Here is a 21,991-nt window from a genome sequence, read left to right as displayed (position 1 = left end):
GCTGCACGGCTGCCTCATTTACGGCGTCACAGAAGTCTAACCCGCTCATGCTGCGGGTTTTAATCTCGAGACACTTTCCCGTGTGTGCGAGGATGCAGACGCTGACTAGAGAGGAAGCTTTGTGCTCGTCTTCCCCTCAGTGAGAGAAATGTTTCCATCACAGCAGAGCGGGCGGTCGCATCCTTCATTTTTTAAAAATCAAAATATTTCTAAGACGCTTTCTGGCACCTCCCAGTGAGCACACACACTATTCTGGCTGTTGTGGTTTAAACAAATATTCAACAAATGCTTCTTTTGATTTTTTTCCCCCTCTTCTTCTTCTTCAGCTTTAAACATCCAAGTCAAACCTGGCAAGAACCTGATTTGGTTCTGTGGTTGAAAAACACCTTTTAAACAGCCAGTAATGTGACAAAACACACACAAACACACACGCTCACTCAGATCCTCACCAATCCTTCAGGAGTGTTTTCAATCTGTTTTTTCTGGGAGTGAAGCTGCTCATGAAAGACAACACCACACACGATACACTGCAGATCAGACACAAACTCATCAGTTTTCTAAGTGACAGATACCATCCTCGTTTGCCTTTAGAGAACTTTATTTACATGTCCATATATAGCAAGGTTGAAGGTTCATTATGCAGTTGTGAAAATACCTGTCTGCCTATATGTGCCCTAACAAATACAATAGAAAAAAACATTTAATGTTGAGTGTTAAGGATGACGATGATGTAGCAGAGGCCACGTCCCCAAGCCCCAGGGAGTCCCCTTCTGTGAGCTGTTTGACTTCAGTTTTCTGTCCTCTGTGTTGTGGTTTCCAGGCTGGTTTCCTCAAAAACATCTCCAGAATAAGTCTGGCTCTGTTCTTTTATAAAGAAAACAAATCAAATAAAAAGGAACAAAGACGCTGGAGAGAAACCGAGCCCTGTTCTGTCATGTCTGTACTGGAGATGATACAATCATGTTGCTGCTGAAACTTAACCTGGAGAAAGAAAATAGCTGGAGCTTCACAGCACGCCATCTCGCCATCTGCTGCGCATCTGCTGCCCCGAGGAGCAGCCACGTGCTGCCGACTGAGCCGGACCGGACCGGGCCGATCCAGGCCAAGCTGACCCAGGCTGGGACCTTTTAACACAACACAGAATATGGACCGTATTTTTCCATCAAGAGTTTCCAGCCCCCCCTGAAACCTTCCCACACGCCCTCAGTCCCACGTCTCTCATGTCTTCTTCCACTCGATGTGGTCCAACTGTTTGCGAAAAATTCAAAGGCTAAAAAAATAAGTTTTTTTTTTTTTTTTTTTTGCTAATTTCTTGTTCACTACAGAGGTTTTATTTTGTTTAAAAAAAAGGGAAAAAAAGGAACAAAAACAAAAGTTCTTTGGAGGAATCCACATTTGCGCAGCTCTAACCTAACCAGCGTTCTCAGAGCAATAAAAACAGTTTGTTTTTTTTCCAGAGATGTGACTTTGTGCCCCCTTGCTTCCCTTCTCTCTCATTTCTTTCACAGACGTAAACAAAACAACAAAGTAGGAGTTGAGTGTCTCTTGTTTTCCATGTCACCGATGCTCTGTACAGTCATTGGTGCAGGAGGGAGCCTCGGCCCCGCCCCCTGATTATTAGTTGTTTTTTTTTTTTTTAGCCAATCATAGTTCAGTAGATGACTTCGTAGACTGTGGCCTTCTTGTCTCCGGAGCCGGTGACGATGAACTGGTCGTCGGGGGAGATATCACAGCTGAGAACCGACGAAGACTCCTTCGACTGAACAGGGAGACGGAGAGGAAGACATGTTGGATACAAACACTTAATAAATCATGTTTTTGTATAAACAGCGATGTAGAAATTCCCAAGTTCACAAGTTAAAGCTGATGTACTTGTATCTAAAAATAACCCACTAATATTCAAACAAGATGATGAAAAAGCCTTTCAACATTTTTCAGTTATTTTTTCACCAAAAAAAGGAGAAAATTGTGCTTAAAATCAGTTTGTTTGGCCTACCTGGAATATGCTGGATCCATAGGGTGTCCGCCATGCATTCAGGAGGTTATCTTTGCCCGTGCTCACGAACCATTTACCTACAGGAGGCAACACACAGAGCCGTCAACAGATAAAGCCTCCAGGGAGGTGAGATATGGAGAAGCCTGAGAGGAGGCGCCGCTTTTGTAAAGAACGGGAAGAAACTGTTCCTGTATAATGAGAGAAGCAGGAGATTTGTTCTGCTTCCCCAGTCGTGTGTGTGCGTGTGTGTGCGTGTGCGTGTGTGTGCGTACGTACCACAGTAGGCAAACTTGAGAGAAAGAACGCAGCTCTCGTGCAGGTGCAGCTGGTACTTGTCAGGTTTGGAGACGTGCAGGACTTCCACGTTACTGCTCTCCATTCCCACAGCCAGCCACTCGCCTGTCGGACAGTAGCCCAGGGAGAAGATCTGGAGACAAAGAGGGAAGTTGAGAAAGAAACAAGGAAGCGTTAATGATCATCAGCAGCCTGTAGCACATTAATGCCTATTAGTCCGCGCGTGTGTGTTCTTACCTGCGAGGTGAAGTCGTGTTGCTGGAGCTGGCGTCCCTCCCGGAGGTCCCAGCAGCGGACCGTGTTGTCCAGCCCTCCCGTCCACAGTTTGGTGCCGTCGTTGGAGATGTCGATGCAGCTCGCTCCGTCTGTGTGGCCCTGGAACTGCCTGCGGGGAGGAGACGCACAAGAGCTCAACCTCCTCGCTCTAAAAATACCTGACATACAGCTGCTGATGCGTCAAACTGAAACATATCCTCTCTATTTTTTGTTCAGCTTTCTTAATTTTTGCATGAAAGTCTTCACAAAATAGTCCATGCGCATAAAAAAAAAATTAAAAACTACAGTGACTTATAAATGCAGATTTAGTATTTCATCTTTATTCGTCTCCCTTTTGAGCATTCAGAAGCAGTAAGTGAGTTTAAATAGCACCTTTCAAGAGCAGACGCTACAATAAAAGACAAGAGCAAATAAAAGACATAAAAAGGACAACGTGATATAAAACACGAGTCTAAACAAATCTCGAGCTGCCTTTCAAATATAAATAAATATTTAATAATAGAGTGTGTAATAACACGTTAATGTAGTTTTAAGCAGATACATGACTCTTACTATTGGGACCCATAAATTCTGGCTGCTGTATAAACAGATAATGAGTGCCAATATAGTACAACACAGCTGTAATAATATAAAAATATGTCTTTATAGGCGAGGTTAAAGATGCCCTGTGTCGTCTTGGGTCTATTTTCTTGACTGAATAGCTTTAACCAGTGTTCTAGGGACCTTATTTCCCTCCGAGGACAGCTTTCGAACCTATTCTAGTAGTAACCCAAAATAAATTTATGAACCTGAAAATGAGCATAATGTCTCCTTTCAAAAAAAGACTGTTAGAAATACAAGCTGCATCCTCCTTCCTTGAAGTCCTCCTCCTTCATGTTCATCCTCCATGCCTAGACCGTTTGCGTTTTCCTCTCTCTACCTGATGACTGACGGTGGAGATTTCGGAAATTGCACTGTTCCTTCAGTCTCCCTGTGCAGCCATCTCTCTCTTCTCATTTCCTACTCTATAATTTCTCCTTTTTCACTTTCTTCTCTTACTCCTCTCCTCCTTTCTTGTCACTTGAACATAATCTGTCTATTTTCCCTGAATCCGTCTACTAAAACACGACGCAGTCTCCTGCCGCTCTCCTCTTACCTGACCAGAGTCTGGTTGTGAAGGTCCCAGACGACGATGTTGCCGTCGCTGCAGCAGGAGAAGCAGACCTTGTTGTCTGGGGAGATGGCCAGAGCGTAGCAGGCGGGGGCGGACGACGTCAGCTCCGCCTTGATGCGAGGGGTGGGCGTGGCCAAATCCCAGATCGACAGCGTGCTGGCCTCACCGCCAACAATCAAGGTTCGCCCGTCGGAGAGCAGCTTGCAGGAGCGGATGTAGTTATCCCTGTTCTGAAATGGCACAATAAAACAACAAATATGAGCATTTATATACAGTAATATATGTTGTAGTGCTCTGTAATTGATTACAGGATGCAAAGTTAAGCGTGCTGCTACAGCAGGAAATAAAGATGCTGGAGGATTTGGCTTTAGTGCAGCAACACAAAGGTGATTCATCATCCAAAGTGTGTTTTTATGTGCAGAAAAACAAGAGCATCACTTGGTAGTAAAGCACAACGAACTTTAAATACGAGTCTACAAACATCCATCTAAACGGCGTGTCTCACCAGACAGTCCAGCTGGGCCATGGGGCTCTTGCTTCCTGGCTGGCTGATGTCCCACACCTTGACGCAGCCCTTTCCACCGGTGTAGACGTGGCGCGTCGAGGTGCTGATGGTGACGGCACACACCACCTCTCCGTGGTTCAGGGTGTGAATCTGACGGGCGTGTCGTGGGATACCCGGGCCCAGCAGGGCGTCAGGAGGAAAGGGCACGGGCTGCATCTGGCCGTCTGCGCTCACGTGGAACGAGTAGGCACTGAGGAGCAGAGAGAGAGAAGAGAAATGGATGAATGAATGAGATTAAAGATGGAGCTCGTAGTGGGAGAGGAGAGAGGGCAAACATTTTTTTATTTGGTTTCGTTTCTAAAGAGGACTCTGTTAAACTGCAAAGAACAACAAAGTATAATAACATAACTGTGTAACTTGAAGCTGCTCACTGATGTCATGAAAAATACCCAAAACAACAAAAAGTAAAGTAAAGCCAAGAATGGAAGTCTCATTTTTCAGGTGCTTTGAGGGTGAATACTTTCTTAAATGTTTCTTGATACCTGAACACAGGTCTGACTGTTGATTTAATCAATGTTGCTTCAGTGCAAAGTTTATTCTATTTTTTCCCCTGCAACATCTGTCATAGTTCATCTTTTACTCTATTGTCGTCATTGAAATTTGAGAAGGACCTCACAGCAGTTAATGGTGAACAGGTGAAGATTTCAGTGATAGCAATAAAGAAGAAACGCACGGTTTTCCGGAGGCAGCTGACTGCAGGCTGGCAGGCAGCCCAGGGACCCTCATGTGTGGGTGTGGAGACTCATAGCCCACCTGAAGAAAAATGGAGGAGAGGAGAGGAGAGGGTTCACTCATAAGAACAGATAATACAGAGACCGTATCAGATAAAACATCAGAATAAAATGAGATCAAACAAAGAGACTTTTCAAGAGCCAAGGTCATAGATTGTTACGATTAATAACAATGCAGCTGCTCTCCCTCTCACGTATTTTCCGTATATACTCCGTCTCTCCTTCTGCCCTCTCTGACGGGGTTACATGCTGACGTATTACACATGACAGTGACACTGGAAAGACAGATTATACGCCAAGTGGCTGGCTCACCACAGGGGACCGTCCGTAGCCTGCGGCAGCTGCTGCCGCTGCAGCTGCAGCTCCGTTCATCTGGGGGGAGACCAAGTGGAGGCCGGCGCCGTAGCCCGCCGCCCCGGGTAGGTCCCCGTTCACCCCTGGAGGGGGCAGGCCGAAAGCCCCTGGGGGGTAGGCTCCCTGCACAGCCAGGGGATTTCTTAGACCCAGAGCTGGAGGAGCAGACAAGACAGAACTCATTTATTTTAAAAGAAGAAATTATTAATTTAAACTCGAGAGGGTTTCATCTTTCGTTTTAGCATAGAGCAGAATCTGCTCCACATTCTATTAAGGTGACTCCCTCTGCAGAGCCTCTCAGTATGAGAGACAGATGTGACTGACAGGCTGTGAACAAGCTGCCGTCTGCCATACAAAAGGCAGGACATTACAAACTGCAGCACTGGACCACTACTGACCCCTGCTGGCCACCGCACCTTCCTGCAGCGAGACAGTGTGTGCGAGTATGTGTGTGTGTTCCCATACTCATTCTCTACATCCTTTTACTATGCATGTAGCTGCACCTACGAGCGTATGCATATATAATGTGTATGTCCGTGTGTGTGCATGTGTGAAAGCAGAGCGGAGGATAACAGGTGATGTGAGGAAAAAAAAAAAAAAAGAAAGATACACTGGAATAGATGGAGGCTCATTATGAAGCAGCTCACAGTCACAGTCCATCACCTCTCCTAATCTTTCCATTTAAAAAGTGAGGGGCGCTGAATATTTTTGCCCACAGCTGCTTATTAAGTCCAGATGGTGGTGGGTGGTTGGGAGCTGGCTGACACCCATACCAACTACTGCGGGCCGGTGTTTATAGAATCGCTACATATAACAAAGCCGGTACAGGCTTAAAACATGTCTGTGTAAAGGGATGGAGACGTTTATCATTTGGTCTCCTGAGCAACGTGGAAATATTCTTTCCTTCAACAATAAAAAGTACAGACGATGTGTTCTTCGGGTGATGGGATGTCCTTACCGAGGTCAACACCAGGCTTGCCAGGGACAGGTCTGAACTGCGGAGGTCCGCTGGGTCCCGGAGTGTTGGACTCTTGAGACATGGGGGTCCCGGGCTTCATACCCGGAGTGCTTGACTTCTCCCTCTGGAAGAGCAGAGAGGTGTTTAAAAAAAAAATAAAGACGGAAAAGAAATAAACAACAAGGAAAGGGAAATAAACACGCTGCCGTCAGACTTCGATATTTGGAGGGAAAAACAATTTATAAGTGAAAGATGGAGCCAGCAAGGAGAAGAAGAAAAATGTAAAAGGAAAGCAGACAAAAAAAAAGAAAGAGGATGACAGGATGACTGAGGGCAGACGGGACCTGAGGAGCGCTGAGGGATGTCAGCAGCCCAGACTGACTGTGTGGGATGTTGAATATACAGCATAATAACTCCGAGACGAACTATTGACCCGAGCAAAGCAGCAGAATACAGTGTGTGCTGACAGCGTGGAAACACTGATGTCCAATACTGCAAAAACCATTCAAATATTTGTCTTTATGTCTTTGTGTGGTCCACGTGAGCTCATACAGATGTGTCCGTCTACCTGCGGAGGCTCTTTGCCACGAGACGGGGAGGCAGCGCTGCTGGAGGAGGCCAGGGAGGTGGGGCTGGCCTGTGGGGGGCCCTCCTTACGGGAGGGGGGCATCTTGTCCAGGCCGTTCTCCCTGGACGAGTAGGACTGCACGCTGCGGGGGGACGACGGGTCCTGGATTCAAAACACATAAAACTTTATTAGGAGACAGTAAGAAGTTATGGTGATGTGTTAAAGCGTTCTACAGGGTTTGAAGGACACAGAACAGCTGGAAGTCAATCAGCGGCTCATGATGTTTAACTCTTTTCTTCGCCATGCATATGAATACTGAAGCTGGCTATTATTCCTCATGTTTATACTCTGCATTAAGAAATCACTTCTAATGTGTTTCCACTCGGAGTTAATGCAGCCTTATTCTGTGAAAAAAATGTTTGTCTGAAGTTAATTTGAGACGTCCGCATTCCTAGTTAAAAGCAACAAAATGTGACTTCCTAAACAAAGATAGCTGATCGTTAAGTCTCATCCGATGGTTAACTACTGATGCTGCGGGTTGGCAGCTAGGACAGTCCATCTTTCCACAGGAAGTTTTTTCATTGCCTTAATTAAACCAATTAGCCTTTTTTTCCCCACCACACTATTTTGTCCAAAACAAGTTTTTCCAAGGCGTTTTTGAAGCAGCCGTATCTGGAGTGAGGAGTCTGTGTCTCAGTCTGACAAAGACTCACATTAGCTTTCTGAGCATTTCTGCACACAACAATGACTGTGGAGTTTGTCATCCATCACTAACATTGAAGGCACATTAATGGCCAAAAGATGGACACGAGGAATGATCATAGCCAGCAAAAAGCTCTTAAATATCTTGTCTTTTTACTGTATTCAATTGAATGTAGGTCAAAAAGCATTTGCAAGCCATTGCATTCTTTTTTACTTTACGCTCTGTACGCAGCATCCAAACTGTTTTTGAATCAGGGTCGTTACAGCAATGAACATAAAGTAAATCACTCCCAGGCACTAGAGTTTTGAGAACAAGACCCACCGAAAACTGCAAAGTGAAAGCTTTTAGGAAGTGGGTTTAGCCTCAGTTACTATCAACTTATGCACAGAGGAAACATTTTTAAGAAAAACTGTGGCGATCGAGCTGATTAGTTTTTGACTTTTGTCGGCACTCATCCATTAAAACGTAAACAACAGTCATACCTACAGAACAGCACGTACAGTGAAGATGAAGAGAGCAAGCGCGTGTGTGCACATGTACTTTATGGTGGATGCTGTGGAATAAGGGCAGGCAGAGGTGGATGGAGGGGGGTTATTATTGTTATTATCATTATTCAGATGGTCCTGCTGGGTGTGTTTACATGATGTATGCAGATGAAGGCAGTGAAGAGAGGCCAACAGAGGCCGACGGCCGCCTACTAACCTCATCCACCACCAAATTATCATCGCTCTTATCCGCATCGCTGCCCTGTGAGAGAAGAGACACACACAGAGAGATTAGATATTGCTGCTCTGTTGTCTGATGTCTGTAGATAACATGTAGAGATACACAACATGCACACACAAACAGAGGTGTGTGTTTAAAAAGGTTTATAAAAAATATTTTGCACTCTTGAGAGAGCGAGCTGTAATTAGTTACCCTACAAATAGAGGAAATTAAGTATCTTGACATTTCATTGCCTGAGATGAGATGGCTCAGAGTAAATGCAATGGACAGTACAAATGTAATTAATTTCAGATCTTTAACTTGGAGAGGTGAAATCCTCTAAGGCGCCGCTGTTTTTAATATTGCAGGTCTTTTTCGATCAAAGCGATAAGGATGAACTACCCACGATTCATTTATCTCACACTAAAAATAATCCCTCGCAATGCCTAATATATCTACTTCTCTACAGTGATACAGCGATGAAAGCAGATAGAGTGAATATTTCAATTATAAAGAGAGCAGGTCTCCACTGGACAGACACCACTGGTCTTATGTGACAAAGACTGGCAGAGTTGGGGTGAAACTTCAGTCACTTAAACATTTAACAGTGATATGAAAGTGCCTCACATAGTCCGTCATGAACTCCTTCTCATCAGCTTTCCTCTTCTTGCCGTTGCTGAGGTAGTCTGCTGAGCGACCCTTATCCCCATTGGACAGAGAGCTCTGCAGAGAGGAGAGCGGGGTGAGGAGAAGAGAGCGGTGGTGTGCACGGGGGCACAAAGAGGAGGAGGAGGAGAGGAGTGAGGGAAAAGGGAGTGCAGGCAGAGAGGACGGAAGAGGGTGATAATGAGGTGAGAGGGACTGCATAAATCATGTCAGGCTCATAAGCTGCAGAGATGAATGTGAAAGAATATCAGGCGGCATCGATCGGCCAGCTCGCTGTAGGAGTGAGAGGAAGACAGAGAACGCTTCAAGTTTTCTTTAAGGCAGCACAAAAGACTGGGGAGCTGCCTGAGTGGACTTTGGCACTGATGCACGTTTTTTTTAACCAGTATAGACACAATTTTACAGTGGCGGTGATGTATTGTCGAGAGCTGAAGTGCTGTCATACAGGGTCTAGAATCAGTGACGAAGTTGCTTTTATGGTTTGTAGGCCAATTTCAAAACCAGAGAAAGTAAAAGCTGATAAAACCAGCGCATATTCAACTCATCACAGCTAGAAAATGTTATAGTTAAGTATATATTTATGTCTGTTTTGTTTACTTATTGTTCAATAAACCTTGCTTTGTCAAATCTGTACTGTTAAAAAAAACAAAAAACTAATAAAAGGGTAACCTATTTTTACAGATACCCAATTTAAATGCTTCCGCACAATTTCCAATAAGTTTCCTGCAAATAACCATCTCAAGTGGTACCAATAACACACTAATTATATGTATAAATACAGCATGCAAAATGCAAAAAAATGTTGAACCATCTACAGGCAAGCATTCCAGTAATAAATGAATAAATTTCTACTTGGGTTAAAATGCAGCACTTCTTTTAGAGAAATTTCCATTTTCTCCTTCTCTCTATAATTAGTCTGTCCACCCAGGAAATGTATTTTGAGAATATTCAAAAATGATGTACCTGTAAAAAAACAATCATTTGTTTCCTTTTTATGAATGTATGACCAATGCAGTATCAAAATCCCATAACATAAAGTGTTAAAAGAAAAGATGCCCGATGGCTATAGTTAATATCTTACTACTGGACTGGAAAAAACAAAAACACACACACAAAAGTTTATTTTTTGTTTTCTAAAATTTAAAAACTATTTTTTTTTTTTTGTCCCTTGTAAAACACTGATTTTGCCAACAATGTCAAAGACTGCTGAACAAAAAATTGGACAAGTATAAGTGATACTTGATATCAAAGAAACTTTGTGTAGAAATTGTGCAACACCACTGTCGTAAATACAAATCCCAGGTTTCTGTAACAGTTTGTCACACGTAATGTAGGTGCAAACTACAAACAAACCTCATTACATCATAACAATGCTATGTGTTGAAAACTTGTATGTTGAAGTAAACAGGTATGTTACATAGCGCAGAAACAAGTGATAGGGGGGGCGGAGACAGATGCCGTTTTTCCATTGCATCTGCCGGCCTGGCTCTACCAGGTTTGAATCGGCGCGGCCGGGATTTGCATTTCCACCACAACTGGGCTACCTGCTTGAAGGTGTGTCTTTAAGCAATGACGCACTTGTCGATCCCTGCAGTACTAACGAAGAATCAACGCTAACAAAGTGGCTCCGCTAATTCAGTTACAAACACTTTTCATTTCCTTTAACTTCTTCACAACAAAAGTCTCCGGTTATTTAGAAATTTAAAAGCTTTTATTATGAAGCAGCATTACAGGAAACGTTGTGTTTTCACCAGCAGTAACTTAACATGACTCCTGAAACAGCTGAAAGCGAACACGACGAAACAGTAAAACACAGCAGATGTTTGAAAGTACAAACAGGACGAGAGAAACTAAAGAGATTCAGTTAGAAGCTACAAAAGTACTGAGAGCTGAACACACAGACTTTAAATAATTTCTCTCTCAGGTTTCCTGCACAGACATGAGTTCATTATCGATTTTAGGGGGAGACGGGTGCTTGTTACGGGTTGGCGAGACTTCACCGCAGCCCGCTTGGAGGCGGGGCGGGCCCGGCTTGGCCCTACTCCGGAGCAGGTCCATCGCCGGCGCGGCTCAGCTCAACTCAGCGCAGTAAAACTGGTGATGGAAAAGCAAATCAGCGCGGCTCGGTTTGACTCAGCGCGGCCAAAAGTGCTGGTGGAAAAACGGCAAGAGACACCATTCACCCTATTACAAGACACTGTACCATCAAAATGAAGCTGTTATCTTAAGGTAAAAAAGTTACGTAATGTCACTTTAAAGCTTCTGTGGATTCTTGTAAAACATCAAATTTGTCAACAATATCAAAACCTGCCGAACAAACAGGTGGACAAGTGTAAGTGTACTTGATATTAAGCGATCAGTGTGTAGTAGCTTGTACTCACTGGTCCTGCTTCTCGGTCTGTTCAATCCAGGCAGAAGCATCCAACACATCCAGGTAACAGGCCACAGGACAGCACATGCAGAGAAGGATAGACACACACATAAATGCAGGATTATCTGCCATCCCTTTACAACACTCTGCAGCTGATGACTCAGTGGAAAAATATCCCTGAGGAGTGTCATTATCAGCAACACTCTTGTGCCCTGCCAAAACTCTAAAGCAGAGCCAATCATCAGTATCCATCGAGCCAAGCTTTGGTGTTTTCTCTACTCCCACCTCAGCGAGACGTTTCCATCACCAAGAATGCAATCCAACCCTCATACCCGCCCCTAAACTCATCTACAGTCACACGTTTTGCTTTGAGAGACACAAACTAAGTACACAGGTGCCATATAAAGTGTTCCCGTACCTCTGTGGTGCTCTGCAGCAGCAGCGGCGGCGGCCGCTGCCTCTAGGTGAGCCCTCTCATCCTTGGCAGCCAGCTGAGCCCCAAGAGCCCCGGACAGAGCCAGCAGTCCGGACCCTCCGCCAAGCGCCAGGCCGGGGTGGGGCAGTCCTGATGGGTGTGGGCCTACTGGCAAACCCTGGGCATGCTGGGAGAGGTGCTGGGCCTGGAGCTGTTGCTGTAGAGAGGAAAGTGAAAGGAGAGAGAGCAGAGAGAAGAAAGAGATCTGGGTGACTTACAAGCACTGGAGGAAGTGGCTCACCAGGAAGTGATCAAGTGGAAGAAAGGAGGAAGGAAAGAAAGGGAACTAAGTGCTGCGATGTGCACGATGGGAGGGAGGGGAAGCTCTGCAGATAAATCAGCGTGATGGGAGATTGAGTGACAACTAAAACTGCAATATCAGTTAAAGCTTGTTTTAATTCTCTATTAATCATATTTGCATTTCAAATTTTTGGAAAAAAGTATTGGTAGGGCCCAAAATTTAATCGTTTTCAGGTCCAAAAATCCAATTTTTGATCCATCTGATGAATCCTAATCCATTTTTCAAAAAATTTGCCAATAAATGTGTAAAAATTTAATTGGGCCCATGGATGTTTGCCTCAAAAAAAAAAGAAAAGGAGGGAGTATAAATAAATGGGAGGATAAGGTACACACGCTATGAGGCAGAGGGGGGAGCCCACGTACCCCTATTGAAGCATTTAGCTCCCCCATGGTCACCTGTTTGGCGCGCTCCATGGCCTGGACCACCTGTTGTTGATGCTGTGGAACAAACCAAGAGATCAGTGAGGGCAGGTGGATTCAGAAAGAAAAACTTAACATTCAAATGTTCTTTTTGTCCTCTGTTAACTGAATTAATATTAATGGCGTGCAACATTTCTTAATTAGTATGAAAAAGCATCCAGACTCTCACAAACAGCACATTTAAAATACAGATTTTTTTCGCTTTGGGAGTCATGTGAACGCATGCAAACACTTGGCGATCGAGGAATGTGCTTTGAAGTTCTGTCCATATGCAGCTCTGCGTGTGTGAGTGTGTGTGTGTGAGAGAGAGAGTTATAGCTTATTGTGTGTATGCATGCGCACGCCCAATGTGTGGGCTGCTGTCAGGCGGGAGAGAGAGAGAGAGCTGGATGCAGTACAGTATGTGTGTGTCTGTGTCTGTGTCACCTCCTGTGACAGGAATGGGATGAGCTGAGCACAGATCACGTTCAACCGCTTGGCAATCTCCGTCTGAAAGAGAGGGAAAAAAAAGATACTGTTACTTTGATGAATGAACACACGCACATATACAAACACACACACAGCCAAGACTGAGCTTGAACAAAAAGAAAACGCACACTCATAAAAAGGTTACACACACACACACACACACACACACACACACACACACACACACACACACACACACACACACACACACACACACACAGTGGCTGTGGCCTGCTTCTCTCAGGGCCAGTGTGGTAAATATTTCAGCTGCTTACATTTGGTCCATGCAAATGGAAACTCTGCCAGGGAGTTTGGCTAAAATATTCATGGACAGCATCTGCTGTGGCCTCAGCCAGCCCACACAGTGTGTGTGCGTGTGTGTGTGTGTGTGTGTGTGAAGGAGATGCAAGATTCACGGTCTTTTCTCACTGTGTGCATGTGCTTGCGTGTGTGTGTGTGTGTGTGTGTGTGTGTGTGTGTGTGTGTGTGTGTGTGTGTGTGTGTGTGTGTGTGTGCGCGCACGCACGCGCGCATGTGTTTCTGTGGTGTTCTTGCATGTCTGTTGGTCTGTGTGTGTGTTTGCATTTTGCATGCTTGAGTGTGTGTATGTTTCCTGCTGGGGGTCAGTGATTCTTGCTGTGGGTGTGTGTCTGTCTCGATCTGCTCTACTACACAGCCAGCAGCAAACTCTTCCTCCCTCCCTCCCTCCCCCGCTCCCTCCCTCTTCATCATCACCACCTCTCTTTCCATCCCTCTTTCCTCCTTTCTTTCCATCTCGCTCCATTTATTGCTCTTTCCATCCATCCCTCGTTCCATTTCTCTCTTCCCAGTATTAGTGCAGTAATCAGTGTAACAAGCACTAACACACACACACACACACACACACACACACACACACACACACACACACACACACACACACACACACACACACACACACACACACACACACACACACACACACACACACACACACACACACACACACAGAAAAACATGTTTAGCGGCAGGCCCAACAAGGCCGTTAGGGCCAGTAATGATATGCATGCAGAGATCATGACAACATCATTATGGCCGCAGGCTGTTTGTCTTGTTGACAGCTAGACTCTGCTGTGTGTGTGTGTGTGTGTGTGTGTGATGAGTCAGAATGCACGTGCGTGTGTTTGTATGTGTGTGTGTATACACACACACACACACACACACACACACACACACACACACACACTCCCCACCCCATTCTCTCTCTAAAGTGATTTATTGATGCCGGACTGAACTTCCACCCCCTCCTTTTCCTCGCTCTCTCCCTCTCATTCCTCTCCCTTGCCCACATCTCTCCCTCCCTCCACTCTCCATTTTTCAGCCAGGCAGTGCCCCCCCCCCGCCCTCCTCCTCCCTCCTCCCCTCCCCTCCCTCCCTCCATCCTCTGAATCCATCACCCCCCCCCCCCTAGGGAGACACAATGATTTCTTGTTAGAGAACTCCAACTACTAAATGACATCTTCAGGAGAGAGAGAGTGAGAGAGAGCAAGAGGGAAAAAGAGGGAGAGAGAGAGAGAGAGAACATGAGCAATCGGGAGAAAGAGGATAAAGAGGGAGGACAAAATGGGAGATGGGAAATGAACAGAGGAGGCGGAGGAAGGAGAGGAGGCAGAGGAGGAGGAAAAGGGCAGATTGGGTTGAGGGAATGACAGCCAATGAACGAAGGATGTGGGAGGGAGAGGAGAAAGAGAAAGAAGAAACAGAAGGAAGGCGGGGGAGGAAAATAAGGATTGGGGGGTGGTGGTGAGGGGGTGAAGTGGCGGCAGCCGCACGACAAAAGCGAAGCGATTGAGATGGTGAAATGAACGGAGGGGGAGAGAGGGAGAGAGAGAGAGAGAGAGAGAGAGGGAGAGAGAGAGAGAAGGAGAGTAGACGGCAGGAAGGCAGTGACCTGATTTAAAATGAAATTCAGCGTGGACTGTATGTCTGCGAGGAGACAGAGGTGGAGGGAGGGTGTGTGGAGAAAAAAAAAAAAAAGAGATAAAGAGAGAGAAGGAGAAATCAATGGAGAAGGAAGGGACACAGAGACAGGGATGGTGAAGAAATGGAGATTAAGAGACGGGGGCATTAAAAAAGACAAAGTAAGACAGCAATTGAGGGTAGAGGAGAAAAGAGGGATAGGGGACGGAGGAGCAGGGCAGGAGTGGTGGAGGTGGTGGAGGGGGGGATCACAGAGGCAGTAACAGACTGGGATTTATGACGGGTGAGAGGGGAGGCTGTTGTGGAGGCTCGGAGAAGGGCAGAGTATTCTCATCTGTCTGTCTGTGGTGGTGAAATGAATTCTGTTTGTGGATCCTATTAACGCCTCCGCAGCATAATGCCGCCGTATAGATCCATCAGAGGGGGGGGACTGACATTACAGTGGTCGAGAGACACAGAGAGAAACAACAGTGTGAGAGAGACAGACTTCCCTGAGAATTATTAGTTACTTTGAGTAAAGCTGATTGAGGGATAATCTGAGAGAATAATGCAAAGATTTAGGAGTTTGAGGGGTGAGAGACATAAAGCGAGGCAGACGGAGAGAGAGGGAGCTCACTCACCTGTTTGTGCATTTCAATGTTAAGGCCGTAGGACATCTCGTAATACTGAAACACAGCAGAACATCAGTTAATATACTTGATCGATCATAAACAAGAATATCAGTTGACAGACCTGCACAAACTTTTACATATGAGGAGGGGTTTTTAAAACTATAATATAATGGGTATATGAGGAATGTGGACAAACTGCACATAAAACATACCTTATGACAACAACTTCTGCAAACACTGTCTTCTAAATTAAACAGAAACTTGAAACTTTAATGACTAGAAAACCTGAAGCACAAGAACACCTACATCTGCTATAACGGGTGGAATTATTTGTATCCCAGCGGCTAAAAAACTCACGCGGTTTGAAATTTGAATACTGCAAGCCTTTTTTCTTTACAACATAAAAAAGTAACACCATCAGGGCTCGAGGGTGCACATGCACCCAATAATGTGTCAAGTGCGACTAAACATTTGTATTGGTCTAAAAATAAATAGATTCATTTTTTAACAATTGACATTAATTTGCACCTTTATTCCTGTTAATCATTAACATAATCTGTTAAGGCATTAATGTATTATTGGGTGCAGCTAAATTATGCAACCAGTGTGAAGAGCTAGTCAGGAGAACCGACCTTAAAAATACACCAAAAAAAACCCAAGACAAATAATCTCTCTTCCAGACAAGGGCATATGATGAACTACTTGAATCAAAGCATCTAATTTCTGCCGTAACTTATGCGTGAGGTCATATTTACATAAAATGTTAATTCAGTCATTGTTTCTACACGCATAAATTCAACAGTGTGAGCCCTGAACCACTCACAGGCTTTTCTTCTGCTCCCAGCTTCAGATGATGCCAGTCCCCGCCTGTGCACTCTGAAGTGCCCAGATGTCCCTAAAAGCACATCGCCACTAATTTCACCTCGACTCTGCTGAAAGTCAATGGCACTAAATTGACCCTGAGGCGCATTTCAGGGGCCGCAAACCAGAAGCGAGGCAGGAAAATTGTCACCGGGCAGAAGAAGGTGACAGACTATTGCAATAATCATGTCTAATGCGAGCTATTTGACCCTGGCTTTTACCCAAAAGTACAAGGAGCTGCGAGGAGCGCGGGAGGAGATGAATGCCACAGGGAGAGACAGACAGGTGAGGGTCTCTCCCTCTCTCTACCTTCGGAGATGGACGAAAAAAAGGAGAGCATTTTAAAGTCAGATGCCTCGGAAAGTGACAGGCTGACATTTGCTTTTCAGTGTGACTGGTTGTGGAGAGAGGAGATTGGCAGTTGGGCAGCCAGAACAGGCTGGCAGGACGGGAGAGGAGATGGCAGGGGTCCTCTCTCTCCAGACATCTCTCCTGGCAGTTAACATGCGTGTGTGCATTTGTGTGTGCGAGCAGGTGTGTGTGTTTGCAGCACAAGCCTGCAACTGTGTGGGCGTGTGTATCTATGTGCTTTGTGTGTGTGTGTGTGTGTGTGTGTGTGTGTGTGTGTGTGTGTGTGTGTGTGTGTGTGTGTGTGTGTGTGTGTGTGTTTTCTGTGCGTGTGCACACGCTCCTCTTTCTGTGTGTGTGCCACCATAAAAGAAGCCTTTCCTGGCAGCTGGCGGCTCTGCTTGGCAGTCGTTGTGCCAAGTTTCGCCTGTTGCTTAGCAACATCCAAACTCATCCAAACCCAAATCATCAGCCAGGAAAGGAGACCTGGTCTGTGCTTGATGCCAGCAACCCCCCCATCCCCACCCCCTCCTCCACCCATCACTAAAACTTCAATCCCCCCACAAGTCCCCGCTCTGTGCCAAGATTGCCACATAGCTCTCTTTTGGCTCAGCAGGTTTTGGGCAGACTCCACTCAGTCAGCTGTGGTTGTGTGTGGCTCTGATCACAGGTAAATCAAGGCTGTAGGTTTACAGACAGACAAAGAGTTTTAGCCTTTACTGATAATGTATCCTTCACCGATTATAAAGCCACAATTATTCACACAAAGTGCTTCTAGATTGTCTCCTGGCCTCAGTGATGAGATGCAAAAGCTTAAACTTAAGAGGAACATCTATCAAGCAGCAGTTTTCAGAGAAAACACCATGTGATAACACTAACCTCTAACAGAGCAGTGTGGGCGGGAATGACTGACAACCAGTGAGACAGCAAGTAAAACAATTACGAGACTGCATCGCTCCATGGGTGAAGTGAAGAGCTGCAACAACAGTTCTCACCATCAATAATTGTCTTCATTAACAGATTGATCTTTATAATGTTATCAAATAAAGACAAATGCCCACAGTGATTTCCAAAAGCTCAAATAAACAGTCTAAAGCCCAAAGTTACTGGCATAGAGGACAATTTAACCAGCAAAAACTCAGGGACCATCTTTGATAGAGTTCATCAGCAACTCTGCCCAAGGTTTGAGGTTTGATTCCCACTGGGCTCAACTGTAGATAATGTATGAATGTGTACGGAAACTTAAATTCAGTGTTATTCAACAAAACAAACATACAAATCCATCCTCATAAAACATTTTCCAAACTAAGTTTTTTAATATTCTGATCCGAGTCCCTTTCCCTGCCGCTGTTGGCCCATTACTGACACATATGCATCTTTGTTGGTGTGCATTAGACAAACAAAACAGGGACGCACTCATTAATAAACACTTCCACAGCACTACTTGAGGTCAACAACTCCCCAAGTTACCTTTAGTTGACGCCAAGACAACCACTAATGTAACACAGATACTGTACCATACACCAACATCATAAAACTTTTTATTTTGTTTTTGCCTCTCGACTTAAAAGAATTTAAATCAGAAGAGGCAGATTAGTTAAAATTAAGTTAAGTTAAAAAACTTTTGAGGTGAATTAACCCTTTATTACATCTGTGCTGCCAACCAGGTGCAGATTGGTCGTCGGGAGCACCGGGAGAATTGGCATGCGCACACACAGGAACATATAAATCAACACAACTCTCAGTCAGAATGAGGAGTGCGAAGGTGGCCGCGGTAAAGCGAGAAAGTCGATACCACAGAGGAGAGAGAGAGAAATGGACAAAGAGAAAAGGTAGAGCCAAGAAGGAGTGCATTTGCAGGATAAAAGCCCAGGAGGAAAGTGACGCTAAATGATGTAAAATTACAGATATCACAAGCAGCGGACATGGTTAGTGTTTAAAAAAGAAAAAACACAGGAGGGCAGCTCTCAGCACGTCGTATCACAGCTACCTTTCCTGAGTTGATTCCCAATGTTTTAAAAAACGTAATTATGCTTTGGGAAACAGAAGAATCTGGAAAATAAATACCTGCATAGTCTTTAATGTCAAGGGGAAAGCGTCATACTCATACTGAATTCCATGTGTATTCAGAGCTCTGAGGCAGTTTTTAATTATTTAGGATGTTTTTTGTAAACTAAAAGTAAGAGATATGTTCCTGGCATACATAGTAATCTTAAAAATAATGACAAAAACGCAGTGTAAGTGATCTGCTTTGCTTGGATTGATGTTAGATTCTCAGCCTGAATTATCATCCCAGTTCGCCCCCGCTGCCAACTGTAACAGGCACACAAAGATGGGTGTTGTCAGTTCTATCGATATCCTACCTACAGTTCAGTACCGATACCAAACTTACTCTTTTCTTAGTACCTTTCTTAAACAAAGTTTTCCTAAATGAAACAAGGTAAAATCTTATTTAAATCAACAACGTGATCAGTATAAAGTATAGAGAAGAGTAAGAATCAAAACAGAGATTGAATGCAGGCTTTCAGCACTTCAGAGTTTGTTTATGTTTATTTAAGGATCCCCATTAAAAGCACATGGATGTGCTTGTAGTCTTCTTTGGGTCCTGAACATAAAACTGTATTATAAGGTTGGGTGGTTACACAGGCCCATACAGATGTAGACACATCAGCAGCACAGCCCGGGACTACATTTCTCAGACACAAAAAGAAACACTTGCATGCACAAGATCGCACGCCCATGTAAGTGCTGTTTATTCTGCAGTCCTGTATTATGTGTGTGTGTGTGGTCGTGTGTGTGGTCTGGTGTGTGGTTGTGTGGTGGTTTTTGGTGGGTGTTGTTTGGCAGCTGTTAGCAGATGAAAGGGATTCAGTGGACTTGGCACTGCACTTGTTGTGAGTGAATGCGTAGAGACATGGCCTGTTCGTGTGTGTGTGTGTGTGTGTGTGTGTGTGTGTGTGTGTGTGTGTGTCTCACCATAACGTAGTGTCTCTGGATCTCTGTCTTCTCTGTAGCCAGTTTCTCACATTCCAGTTTCAAACTGCAACAGAGTGAGAGGAAGAGAAGAGTTTTGATGTTTATCATATCCCAAATAAAAAATACAAAATGCAATTAGCAACATGACAACAAATTACTCTCCGCTCACTCACTCTCTCTGCCTCCTCTCCTCCCCTTCTCCCTCACACTCAGTGGGGGAGGAGGGAGCAGGGTGACTGGGGTGCTGACAGCCCATTATCACCTCAGAGCAGAGCAGAAATAGACGAAGTCACGCTCGGAGCCTGAAACCCAGCCAAGACTGCAGGCAGGCACATCCAAGGTGTCTCTCTCTGGACAATTTTCAATCTATCCATGTGCCCTCCACTCCTCCTCATTTTGTTGCTTCCCCAATTACCAGCCAGTCCGTCTGTCTCTCCCTCTCTCTCTCTCTGTCTGTCTGTCTGTCTGACCGTTCCCCTCCTTCTTTCACCTTCGGCAGCACACTTTGCCAAGTTTCACTGAAGTCGAAGCTTCTGCTTTAAGTGGGTCAAAAGGGGGCCAGATCTGTCTGGATGTGTAATAAATCTGCTTTTTTTCCTGTTTCTTCTCTCCCCTCTTGTGGTCAGGACATGACCGGTCTCTGCTGCTCAGTCTTTGAGCATGTCAGGCTACCACAGCTACAGTGAGGCCTGAGGTGGAAGCTCTCGCTTACACACACTCACACATCTCTGAAGTGATAGCAGGCAAACACCTCTCCCATGTGTCCTATATTTCTCTGCGTCCTCTGTGTCTGCCTGTCTCTCCTCGCACCCAAACCAGTCCCCAGTGTCCTCTAAAACTGGATAATGCCAATGGCTGGATTTGCAAACACACACAGACAGACACACACATACTCCTCCATTTCCAAAATGTATTTGTATATCAGGTCCAGGCACACAAACACCTCCCTTGTTACCTCTGCAACTCCCTCCCTCCCCAGAGAGGTTGTATATTTTGGGCCTACGGCGTTTTACGCCGGCTTGTTTTTGCGGGCGGCAGATAGATTGATGGGGGGGGTTGCGGTGTGGTGTGGTGAGGTGGGACGTTGGAGGGAGGAGGTGGTGGTGGGGGGGTCGTTTGGTGGAGGAAAATTAGAATATGATTAATATCGCAACATTACCCCCAGCCGCAACAGGTAATAACGGTCCCATCCGCTCCCCTTCTCCAGTGCTGCGTGCACACACACACATAATTGACTCATTTATCATTGCCAGCCAGTTGAGGAGAAGAGGACGAGGGAGGAGAGGGAGAGAAGCAGGACGAAAAGTGGGAGAGGTTGGTGGTGTTGGTGGAGGAGAGGGGGGTAGTGAGGATTAAACCTCCCACCCTATAGATTTTATTACAGTGGAATTGCCTCTCGGCACAAGTCACTCACAGCCGGGCTGTGAACTACTTGGACTATGTGTGTTTGTGTGCACGACTGCTGGTGTGTTCATCACGACATAAACTTGGGATGAGCTCAGGGAAGAAATGACCACACACACACACACACACACACACACACACACACACACACACACACACACACACACACACACACACACACACACACACACACACACACACACACACACACACACACACACACACACACACAAAGAGTGATTGTTGTGAAATTCCTATGTTTAAATGCTTCAATTAGTACTAAAGATCATTTTCAATAGCAATTAATCAGTTGACCGGTTTGATTTTGTGTCAACCGTCTGAACCAGCGTTTGTCGTTAAGTGTAACGTTAGGTGGAGAGAACTAGCAACATCTGGCTAGTTAGCAAGAGCCCTGGGATAGCCAATTAGCTCGGCTCCATCATGAACTGTTGCTTCTGTCTATCTTTTCTACAGTTTCACTCAGCTGAAGTCATATTTTATTTATTATTTTGTTGTTGTTAAACTGCTGAAAAAAGAAAAGTTAGAGGTGTTTTGGAAATGAAATTCAAACTCAGAAATGTAATATTTACAATATTAATAAGGAAATAATACACACTCAGACATATTTATTTTTCCATGACTAAATAAACAAGCTGTCCTCCGAGGAAAACACCGAAACAATAAAGGTGCCAGGGTCCGGCAAATATGAACAAAGTAAAACAGTTTGAAATTGTGTTTTCCTTTAAAGTCAGTTTGTTGTCCCCATTGGTTCAAGTCCAGCTGCGGACCTGTTGTTACCTATTCTCTCTTTGTCTCCCCCCTCTTTTCT

At 45.0% G+C, this 21,991-nt stretch overlaps 1 protein-coding gene across 4 annotated transcripts in view; it reads right to left on the bottom strand.

The window, feature by feature from the left end:
- Window positions 1–580: 580 nt before the first annotated feature.
- tle2a (TLE family member 2, transcriptional corepressor a) overlaps window positions 581–21,991 on the bottom strand; it is a 44,859-nt gene continuing 23,448 nt past the window's right edge. For 2 of the 4 annotated variants that reach the window (XM_084354563.1, XM_084354564.1), the window contains exons 3-20: window positions 19,759–19,822; window positions 15,583–15,627; window positions 12,962–13,024; window positions 12,449–12,553; window positions 11,759–11,972; window positions 11,351–11,367; window positions 8,931–9,026; window positions 8,301–8,345; window positions 6,896–7,057; window positions 6,328–6,451; window positions 5,328–5,524; window positions 4,958–5,037; window positions 4,225–4,474; window positions 3,702–3,949; window positions 2,528–2,675; window positions 2,273–2,423; window positions 1,997–2,073; window positions 581–1,759 (exon numbers count right to left, since the gene is read on the bottom strand). In XM_084354563.1, the coding sequence (XP_084210689.1) occupies window positions 1,652–1,759; window positions 1,997–2,073; window positions 2,273–2,423; window positions 2,528–2,675; window positions 3,702–3,949; window positions 4,225–4,474; window positions 4,958–5,037; window positions 5,328–5,524; window positions 6,328–6,451; window positions 6,896–7,057; window positions 8,301–8,345; window positions 8,931–9,026; window positions 11,351–11,367; window positions 11,759–11,972; window positions 12,449–12,553; window positions 12,962–13,024; window positions 15,583–15,627; window positions 19,759–19,822 (2,194 nt within the window). In that variant the 3' untranslated portion in view covers window positions 581–1,651. The remainder of the gene's footprint in view (window positions 1,760–1,996; window positions 2,074–2,272; window positions 2,424–2,527; window positions 2,676–3,701; window positions 3,950–4,224; window positions 4,475–4,957; window positions 5,038–5,327; window positions 5,525–6,327; window positions 6,452–6,895; window positions 7,058–8,300; window positions 8,346–8,930; window positions 9,027–11,350; window positions 11,368–11,758; window positions 11,973–12,448; window positions 12,554–12,961; window positions 13,025–15,582; window positions 15,628–19,758; window positions 19,823–21,991) is intronic. The other 2 variants (XM_084354565.1, XM_084354566.1) reach the window with 2 other exon arrangements.

This window comes from Pagrus pagrus (genome assembly GCF_965226575.1).
Source record: "Pagrus pagrus genome assembly, chromosome: 6".
Classification (NCBI taxonomy): domain Eukaryota; kingdom Metazoa; phylum Chordata; class Actinopteri; order Spariformes; family Sparidae; genus Pagrus; species Pagrus pagrus.
This window is presented reverse-complemented; position numbering and strand designations above follow the sequence as displayed.